Source organism: Dipodomys ordii, unplaced genomic scaffold, assembly GCF_000151885.1.
Source record: "Dipodomys ordii isolate 6190 unplaced genomic scaffold, Dord_2.0 Scaffold10, whole genome shotgun sequence".
In the NCBI taxonomy this organism is placed as follows: domain Eukaryota; kingdom Metazoa; phylum Chordata; class Mammalia; order Rodentia; family Heteromyidae; genus Dipodomys; species Dipodomys ordii.
Genome location: NW_012267226.1, coordinates 22286874 through 22297540, shown reverse-complemented (window position 1 = coordinate 22297540; position 10667 = coordinate 22286874). Strand labels below are relative to the sequence as shown.

At 51.0% G+C, this 10667-nt stretch overlaps 1 protein-coding gene across 1 annotated transcript in view; it reads right to left on the bottom strand.

Moving 5' to 3' along the window:
* The window catches only part of Sorl1 (sortilin-related receptor, L(DLR class) A repeats containing), a 104656-nt gene that overhangs the window by 40655 nt on the left and 53334 nt on the right, over positions 1 to 10667 (bottom strand). The window contains exons 19-24 of the mRNA XM_013009510.1: positions 10329 to 10501; positions 9001 to 9132; positions 6751 to 6842; positions 5295 to 5541; positions 4612 to 4750; positions 1897 to 2070 (exon numbers count right to left, since the gene is read on the bottom strand). Of these exons, the coding sequence (XP_012864964.1) occupies positions 1897 to 2070; positions 4612 to 4750; positions 5295 to 5541; positions 6751 to 6842; positions 9001 to 9132; positions 10329 to 10501 (957 nt within the window). The remainder of the gene's footprint in view (positions 1 to 1896; positions 2071 to 4611; positions 4751 to 5294; positions 5542 to 6750; positions 6843 to 9000; positions 9133 to 10328; positions 10502 to 10667) is intronic.

Genomic DNA, 10667 nt, shown 5'->3' with positions numbered 1-10667 from the left:
AGAAGGAGGAGGAGGAGGAGGAGGAGGAAACAGAATCAAGATTATTCATACTGCTGGACCAGGGGACTTTCTCTAAACTCCCACTTCTCTTCCTACATCATTCTGCAGTAAAGGCGGGGGAAGGGGGCGGGTCACAAGCACACGTGCAACCAAGGAAAGAAAATCCTTCCCCTGAGAGCTTCCTTCCTTCCTCTTTAAACTACAACTGCAGGGGAGAGGCAGTGTGGCAGTGTTTAGCAGTGTTGATAGCACTGGCAAGGCCCCTTGGATACCCAGTACAGTCCATGGGCACAAGAAAATGCTAAGTAACAAAGCAACTCTTCAATGGACTGTCTACACAGCACTACAACACACGCGTCCGTTACATCCATCGCTGTGCTGTGTGCAAAGCCAGATGTCCACACGCATGGGTTCCCTGCTGGCCAACCACACACTGAAATATCTCCATCTATCCTGAACATGCACCAGCTTTTTATTCCCTGATCAATACAGTAGGGTACCTCTTTATAATATGTTAGGTATTAGAAGTAATCCAGGGGAGATTTGAAGTACACAGAGATATGTGTGCAGGTCACACATAAATACTATGTCATTTCGTGATAGAGCGCTTGTCTTGAGCTGAAGAGCACAGGGACAGCACCCAGGCCCAGAGTTCAAGACCCATGAACAACACCCCCCCCAAAAAAAAAGAACAAATACTATGTCATTTCCTATAAGAGACATGCATATTCATGGAATTCCAGAACTAGTGGAGTTCTGTACCAATCCCCAGAACACTGAAGGATGATGCCATATATTCACAGGTAATCATATGGCGTATACTTCCAACTCAAGAGCAGAGTAAGTTACTAAGGGTTATTTGTTGCTGTTGTTGTTTTTGCCCATGTCTTTAAAGCACGCACGCGCACACACACACACACACACACACACACACACACACACACACACACACACGGCATGATTTTGAAAACTCAATCTGACAGAGTATCCTACCCTCCCTCATGGAGCGTGGTGTGAATTTTATTTCTCTCCCAATGGCTTCAGGATGCCATCCAGAGTCTGCAAGGAAGGGCCTTCTAAGGAAGGCAGGCCATCTTTTTCTCATCTGTATTTCCTAAGCAAGATGGATAGAAGGCTCCCATTGTGTGCCTCACCCCTGGGCCTCGGGAACGGCAGGGCCAAGTGAGGTTAGGGTTACAAAGCAAATATGACCTCAAAGAAGAGAAGACAGCACGTGTGCCGCCCACCAGGCCCCTCCCGGCTTCTCGCTGACCGAGGTGTGAGGCTAGGGACCGGGAAGTGGGAACAGGAAACAATAGGCTTTTGGAGGAAAGTATTTTAAATCTACGTATTCCAGATCTAAGGGGCTGGGGAAGGCTGCTATGGATATTTTGTCAAGACTTGGAAATCATGACAAAATGGCCATAGAGCACGCACAGAGCCCATCACCGAAATATAGGTCTAAAAACTCAGGCTGCTTCAGGCTGTGAGTGGTGGACAGCTGTACACTGGTGAGAAAAATGAGTCCATTCCTCTAGAGTCAAGCAGTCAGGTTTCCCAGACAGGCCGGGCCAGCCCATAATCAGCAGAAGTGGAGAACCTGGAAGTCCCAAGGAGTGGGTAAGGAAAGAAAGATGCAGAAGATGGACCATGAAGACGAGCCAGGCGCTCTGATGACACCATTGTCAAAGGCACATTACTACTTTCACAGACAGCTCAGGCTGGTGCTGAGTGCACACTGGAATGTCACGGGCTAGAATGTCGGTAAGTACCCAGGTGCATTTCACGTCTAGCTGGGACATTTCCCAATAACCTGACAGGTCAGGGAACATCTAGCCAAGATGAGAAACAGGGAAGGAGAAAGGAGAAGGAAGACACAGGCAAAAAGAGACCTACCTTCCTTGGTGCAGGTGTTGTTCTTCAGCTGATAACCCTGAGGACACTCACACATGAGGACCCCAGACGGGAGCACGCTGCTCGCCACGCCCTCTGGACACCTGCAGCTTTTGCTGTTGTTGGCTTTGGGCAGGCAGAGCAGGCTACAAGGCCTGGGCACACAGGCGTTGCTTCCTGGAGAGGAGACAAGAACAACGCAACCGCCAAGTGAACACGGTCCACGAGGGAGCCTCGGAACACGAGGAAGACAGGCTACAACCTCCTGGTCTCGCAGAAATGACAGTGAGAAGCTTAGAAAGGCTATGTGAGCAGCTGAGGTGTTTCTTTTTTCTTTTTTTATTTTTTGGGTCCGGTCGTGGGGCCTGAACTCTAGGCCTGGGCGCTGTCCCTCAGCAATTCAGCTCAAGGCTAGTGCTACCACTTGAGCCACAGCGCCACTTCTGGCTTTTTTCTTTTTGCTTATGTGGTGCTGAGGAATTGAACCCGGGATCTCAGGCATGCAAGGCAAGCGCTCTACCACTGAGCCACCTTCCCAGCCCCTGAGGTATTTCTTATACCCACCCACCTCTGCCCACAGCGCTGGGGAGGGGTCATACCCCTGTAGCCATGTTCCCCAACAACACCACTCCTGAGTTTAAGCCCCAGAACTGACTGAACAATAACCACCACCAAACACAGTATTCAAAACTGCTGTCATAGTTACAGGAACACTGCTCTTCGAATAACAGCAAGGCCTGATGGATTTCCTTCAGTTTCTGCAGCCATCATGGCTCTGGTGCTTACTACTTCCTTAGTGTGAGCTCTGGACAAGTGTTGGGCCATTTCTCTTATCTTCAAGCCCAGAGTCCACATGGCCTTGGGGAAGATGAAGAAGGTTTTGCCGGCCCACAGTGCCTGTTGGTGTGGTGTGGATGACAGCCCTCCCTTAATGAATGTATTTACGGCTAGTGTTTACTTGGCCAGCAGAAAGTCGCAAATGGGCTGAGCACAGACAAAATAACAAGAGATGAGGGACTAAAGACATCGTCCAGCGGCAGCGTGCACATTTAGCATGTGCAAAACTCTGGGTTTAATTCTTGTCTCCCCATCACCCCCCCCAAAAAAAAACAAGAATGAAAAATAACAAAAATGAATGGCATTGAGGGAACTAATATGCATCGTCAATTGCAATTAGCTCTTAGTAGCTAAAAAAAGCAAATACACTCCTTCTTGTAGCAGCTTTGACCTAACTCAAATAGCATCCCTGGGGCACTGTTCCCTTGTTTCCTGGCTGTGCATCTCTCTGGGTAGCCAGGAAGCCTCTGAGAGGGTCCCGCCCCCACCAAATACAGAATGAAAGATCATCCCAAAAGCAAAGCGAGAATGGGAGCCAAGGGATGCATTAACCAATCCTGGGCCAAAGGGAAGTCACAGTCGACCCTGTACAACACAGACTACGTTCTGCCCACCAGCACACATCTCCGGTTCAAATGGGCCTGCCTCTGTGCAGACCTAGAATTTCTCTGGCTAGTCTCAATGAAGGCGATTCTTGGGGACAAGAAGAGCAATGCATACCTAAGCTGAGGGTCACAGGCCTGTTAACTGGACACGAGCAGATCATGCGCACGTGCGCTCAGAGCATGCTGTCTACCCCATTCTCCACCCCCAGCCCCCTGGTGTGGCCACAAGTTAAGTATACCGCAATAAGAGGCACCCTAGCAAGAATCCCTTGGGAAAGCTACTGAATACCTACAATTTCATTCCTTAATCTGCAAACACTGATCATACCACCAGCCTTCCCTCTTTGCAGGCCAGTGGAAGGGCATAACAATAATACATATGTAAGATACTTTATAGTCTTTGGAAGCTGTTCTCAGGCTATCTTCCTCAGTCCCGAAGGGATTAGCGTGGTATCTCTAACTGTATCACTTTCCTTGTCAATTTTCTCTTCACACCGTGAGCCAAGAACCACAAAACAGTATCAAGGTTCTTGTTCAACACAGAGAACTTAGCAGTTTCTCAATAAAGGAGTCAGCTGACCCTGGATACTATTCAATCCTGTGTGATAAAACAGGTGACACATAAAGGGGCTATTCTTCTTGCCTGAGTTCCCTAGAATCCAGTCGGGCCAGAGATCAGTGAGGAAAAATGGCATTGAAGGAAGAAAGATCAGATTTAGGAGGTTCACATCAAGAGAACTGTAGTTCTCGTCTAGCCAAGTGGTGTATGCCTGTGATCCCGGCTGTGCAAGTGGCAGAGGTAGGAAAGCTGCAGCCTAAGACTTCTCTGGGCCAAACATAGGGACCTCGGCAGAAAAATAACAGGAGCAAAAAGGGACGGGGGCAGGACGGATCAAGTGGTGGAAAATCTGAGGTCCCGAGTTCCAACCTCAGGAGCACAAGATAAAAGCGCCACACAGAGAGAGGCATGGAGCCGCGTGAGCGCCCTGGCTCACCCGTTGCTCCAGCGTGAGCACCCTGGCTCACCCGCTGCTCCTCCGCCCGTGGCAAGGGGCCGGGTAGGAGGACGCCATCACCCACCCAGCACCGCCGCTCCAGGCAGGCAAAGCACGCTGTCTTCCAGATGTTTGTGTGTCATTAGAAAAGAAATTAAGATGTCATTAGGAAGAAATTAAATAATGCTCATGTTGTCGTGACAACCAGAGCCTGCTCAGTGCGGGGCGCTAGCCCGCACGCCGCCCCTCGCCTGAGGCCGGAGGAGGGGCCTCTGCCTTACCCGTGTTCTTCCCCTTGTAGAAAATCTTTATGTCCATCAGCCCCGTGAGCTGGCTGCCCAGGGTCTCTATCTGGGAGCCGCTGTATTTGGACGCTCGGAAGATGCTCAGCTGCGACCAGTCATCCCAGTAGATCTCATTCTGAAACACAAGACAAAGCCTTCGCCGGTGGGTCCAGCCTTTTTCTCCTTTGTCCCACACGGCCCAGGCAGAGGAGGAGACAAGTGGACATATGTTGGCTGAATGAGGGGCCTGACCAGAATTCCCCTCAACCCCACGCGTCGGTGACTTCATCCACACCTCACCAACTAGCCCCACGCAGGAGCCATCTGGCGAGCATTCGAGTCTGACCACACACAGGACCCCCAGGTTGAAATCGGCCGGTTTTAAAGGGGCAGAACCCTTTTGATGTGTAGCATGGAAAGCACTACGAGGGTCGCGCGGAGGGACCCGGCTCCTGTGAGGGGCAAGGAGGCACGGCGAGCCTCACAGGAGACAAAGCCTCGGAACTGAGCGCCGCCACAGGCACTTGCGACGTGAGCAAGGCGGGAGCCGTGATGCTGAACGAATCGATCCACACTCAGAACTCCGCAGGACTCGAGACAGCAGCGATGTAAAAGCCCCGGCTGGCCCGGCCTGGCCCCTCCGCGTGCCCCTTGCACTGGGGCGGACAGCGAGGGCTCACCTTGAAGACAGCGATGGCATAGGGGTGCGGGAGGTTGTCCAAGATGAGCGAGCGCTGCTGGCCGCTGAAGGTGGCGCGCTCGATGCAGTCCAGATAGGCGTCGGTCCAGTAGATCCACTGCTCGTCCACCGAGATGCCGTTGGGCCACTTCACGTCCTCCGACACGAGCCGACGCACAGCGGAGCCGTCCATGTTGCTCCGATAGATGCCGGGCTTCAGATCACCCCAGTCGGTCCAGAACAGCACGCTGCTCAGAACGAAGACACAACACACATCTCGTCAACAGGAGACACAGGGCTTCACAAAATACAATCCTCCATGATTATTGTGTGTGAAACTATTGCTTCGTTGACTCCAGTTAGAGGTATTAGAACTTACCTGCAATCAAATGATGCAAAGATAGTATATGGAATTATGTAATATATAGAAATATAGGTGCATAGCTGTATACAGTGGTACATGCAACAGACTACTCTGAAACCTACAAACCTGTAGGTGTTCACTGATAGTGGAACCATTTCCAAAGTAGGTCTGTTAGTAAGTGTGCTAGGAGTCTAAGCGGCACTTGCATGTGTCCCTGTGGGGCAGGGCATGCCGGAAGGCAATGCTTGTAAGTGGCTCGCAGCACTTCCCAATGCAACACAAGAAACTAACAATAACACTACTCCTTGGGGTGTGGATGAGGCTGGGAAGTTCAGAATCAGAATGGAGATTGGCCAGACACAGTGGCCCAAGCCTGTAATGCCAACTGTGCAGGAAGTCAACATGTAGATCATGGCTCAAGAACACCAGGTGAAAAGTTAAGGGTCCAGCTCAAACAAAAGCCAGGCATGGTGGTGGGTGTCTGGGGAGGGTTGTAAACCCAGGCCAACCCAGGCAAAAACACAGACCTACATAAAAAAATCTCTACAGCAAAAAGGACTGGGGTACGGCTCACAGGTCCCAGTTTAAACCCCAAAAGCACCAAAAAAAGGGGGGGAAAGGGGAGAAAACTAACTTCTATTCTCTGTTATTATCTTTAATCGGGTACACAGATTATTTTTAGAATTTTCGGTTGCCGATCATAAATGCAGTGGGAGGAAGGTTAACTCACTATCTCCCGTACAGTGATGTTTCTCTTCGTGAAGGAGTTAGTAAAAGGCACCTCTGCAGTTCCCAAGAAACTCACCGGAGAGCTGGACTGAATCAAATGTGTATGTCCTTCATGAAACTCAGTCCTGACAAGCCATGAGCGGGTCTGCCTCGTCTGTGAAGACCCTCCTAACCTTCCCCTTCGAGAGAAACATCCCAGGGACATGAGACACCCGCCTGATACACAGCAAACGGGGAGCTGGCCACGAGGCTGCCACCTACCCCCCCCCCACTCAGAAAAGGCAGAGGTTTTATCCAGCCCTTTGTGCTTGCGATTGCCACAACATTCAACACCAAGCTGACTTCCTTTTGGAGACCCACTTACCCCTCTTGGGGCACGAGGACCAGAGCCCTGGGCCGGTCGAGCACAGAGGAATTGATGATTGTGAGTCGAAAGTCACCATCTGGATTGGCTACCTGACAGGAAGAGGGGGAAGCCGGAAGGCCAGGTTGGATCTGATTGCCTTAAAAGGCTCAACGTGTCTGCCTACAGTGGCATGCTCCCCTCCACAGCTCTGCTTCCCGGCCTCGTTTACCATCAGAATGCGCTGATCCCCCAACCGTCCCACCTTGTCCCACCCCACCCCACGCCACCCCACGCCACCCCAGGCTGGTGTGACAGCTCTTATACAATCTGAAGGGGCAGCAAGAGCAACGTGTCCCCCTCCTCTGGGGGTTTCCAGAGCCACCCCCAACAGATGCCATCCTCTAAGGAGGTAGAGGCCCCTTAAATAATATCACATGATTGTTCCGATCAACTTCAGGGCAAGAATTGTTGCCTATTATCAGATACCTATGTTTACATAATAGATTGTGTGTTTCAGCCTTAGGCTTTGAGGAAGAATGAAGCAAAAGCTGCCCTTTGTCCCAAGGTGGAGACGCAATTAGGTGATTTGATTTTGAAATGCCAACAGTATCTAATAAAAAAGGAATAATGAGAACACTGTGTAGTGTTTGCCATCTTCCTGTGACCCTTAAATCATCTCAACTGCTTGTAACACCCACCGCAGTGCAAACGCTACGCAAACATTTGCTACACAGGGTTGTTAAGGAAATAACAAGAAAAGAAAGTCTGTACATGTTGAGTACAGTTTTGCTTTGCTTTGCTGTTGTGAGTATTTTTAATCCTGGGATGCAAAACTGCAGATCTGAAGGGCTGGCTGGAGGCCGTCCTGTGTCTACCACTTGGCTGGCCCAGGTCACCGTGGCCCAAAGCCTCCTGGGCTCTACACTGCACACAGAACCAATTCTCCAGGTCACAGCCCTGCTGCAAGGAGTCCACAGACTGGTCTGACCTTCTCCCTCTCCCACATTGGCTGGACGGCTCATCTCATGATTCTCCAAGCCTGGTGCCTCTCCAGGAGCGCCTCCTCTCTGCTTTCCTGCAATGGCCCATGCCGGCCTGCCCTTCCCACCGTTCACCCGAACCCCAGAGGGACATCCCCGCAGCTCCGCGTCTGCCCCCTCTCCTAACTCTCCTGAACCACTCTACATAGCTCACTCACGTCTCTCAGGAGCCCTCTCCAACTCCAGTAACCCTCCCCAACTCCAGTAACCCTCCCCCAACTCCAGTAACCCTCCCCCAACTCCAGTAACCCTCCCCCAACCCCAGTCAGCCTCCACTGGTCCCAGCATATTCAGCTAAGATGCCAGAGCCCCAGAAGTCTCTCTGCCCCGCTTCCCGCCACCGCCCAGAGCTCCCGGCCACCTACTGCTTTGAGAACCTCATGGCGCTCAGCGCCAGGAGAACCAGTTCCTGTCTTTCATCTCTTGGCTTTCTCCACTGACACGTCAGGTCTCCCCAAACAGGAGTTTGTATGCCTGGCCCACTGTGCTGTCCTCGAGCCTGAGACCAGGCCTGGCACACATCACACACCACAGGCTTTGTGGATAAATGCGTCGCCACCTTCCCCATAACAAAACCTGAAGCTTAAAGAAGAGAAGCCCCTTGCCCTACATCCAGCAGTTGGCAGCGCAGCGCCTGAATCCGGGGCTGCCTCTCCAGGCTGTCCTGTCTCATTGCCTGCACTGAGCCCTGGGTACCCCAGTTCTGCTGGGCTAGCTGCCCCGAGCCACGCCTACCTGCAGGTAGGTACAAGAGTTGCTGGGGCACAGCCCTGGGCCCCAGCAGCAATTTGCATGCTGTATACACAATGCTTTTGGGTTGCACAGCACATTTATTACCCTCACGCTGTGGCCTTGGGCGAGTCAGTGGAGCAAGTTACTGGGTAGTATAGTTTGTAGCAGCTAGAAATGAGCAACAATGCTGATGGGAATTATTACTCCAGAATAATACTGGAGTATTTCTGCTCTGATATTATCATCACTCTGCTTCTAGTAAGCCAAAGCACAGGCTTTCCTACCAAGCACCTATCCTCAGACGGAAGCAGTCATTTCCGTAAGTGACCCTCTATTCTCCCTTCTCCACAAAGCCAGCTTATCAATTCCCCAGAACTTCACAGAACATTTCCAGCTCTGTCCGATACCCTGGCCCCTAGCCCTGTGGCGAGCGTGTCTCTGAGCTCAGGTGGTCCTGCTGTTCACTTAGTGTGGAACCACAGGAGCAGGCACATACCTCGATCTTTTTAAAGCCAGCATCCACCCAGTACAGCAACTGGCTGAGGGGCTCAAAGGCCAGGGCCTCCACTGTCTCCAGGCCGGAGTTGATGATCACTTCCTGTCCCGTACTCCCGTTCAAACAGAGGCGCTAGGGACAGAAAAACCATCAGAACACCGAAGGGTTCAGGTGGCTCAGAGTGAATCAATCCCATGGACAGTAACCCTTTATTTGCCTGGCTGGACGGACAGCAATGAGCTGGTTTATGGAAGTAAGCTCTCCAGATATGTTATTAAAATCTATTTTGAGAACACTACTAAAATCTATTCTGGTTTGCAGTTTTAAACAGAGTAACAGAATCATCTCTATTACCCTGTATTATCATTATGAACACAGATTACTGAACGAGGCCCTGCATTGTAATCCTGAAGCCAGAGATGACTGCCATGTGTAAGTCTGTTGTTGTTTTTTTTTTTTTTTTAACAGAAATGAAACCAGACTGCTGGTAGTTTTGAGCTGTGTCTCCTTTTCTCCTCTTTCTTCCCCGGAGAAGCTGTTGGCTATGCGGCACTGGCCTGGCACGATTACATTCTGTGCCACCCCAGCCCCCCCTCCCACATTCCCAGGAGCCCTAAAACTTTTATTGGGTTGGCCAATACAGATAAAACTCACTGGAACTGCTTTTCTAAAAAGACTAAGGAGACAAAAAATAAAGATCAAATAGCTCTCCTTTAAAATGCACAGAATTCAGTTCATAAATGCATTTATGGCCCTTTCTAGCTTATCCAGGGATCTTCAATACGTGTGTGTGTGTGTGTGTGTGTGTGTGTGTGTGTGTGTGTGTGTGTGTGTTGCTATGTTTTAAAGCTAGGATCTCACTACACTGCCCAAGATGAATCCTGGGCTCCTACCTCGGCCTGCTGATGGCGTGGTTCTTATCTGTGTTTAGAATAAGTGGAGTGGGTAATTACAGGAACCTTGGATAAGTCAATTGTTACCATGTCATAACTTGAGAAGAAAGAGGCTGGCAGCAGCTGGTACAATACACAATGCATCTTACATTGCTAGTTCCAGAATATTCCTAGCAGAAGTGAGGCCTCAACAGTGCAATTTGGGGCTTCTTGGGGAAGAGAGGGAAGGGGGAGAAGGAAGGAGAATAAGAAGAAAAAATAATTATTAAGTCATTGCCTTCTAATATGTACAGAAGGAAGCAAGTGAGGTTTTATCTGTCACTCCTGAGATGCGTTTCTACTCTAAACCTCTTGCTACGGACACCTTTGAAGCATGTTGGGAGGGGACAGTCAGAGGCCCAGGCCCAGGAGGAGGCCAGGGGCCGATGGGCTCACCTGGATTGAGTCCAGGGCCAGGTCAGACCAGTACAGGCAGTTGTGCTCGTAGTCGAAGTCCAGGGCCACAGCCGCGCGCAGCCCCGAGAGCGGCAGCTGCTCCGTGGCTCCAGAGGCAAGGTCGTAGCGGTAGATGGACTTGCGCATGGCGTACAGGATGAACTCATTCTCTTCTGCCAGACACAAAACAACAGCGTGCCCCAGGATGCTAACGTGCCCCAGCAGCGCCGGCCTTCTCTTTGCAAACCTCGACCCACTGTCACGCAGAAGGGATGGAGGGAAAGGGTCTAGGAATCCAGGCCAGAGAAACAAGCTCCCGGGGTCACATTTCTGTTAACC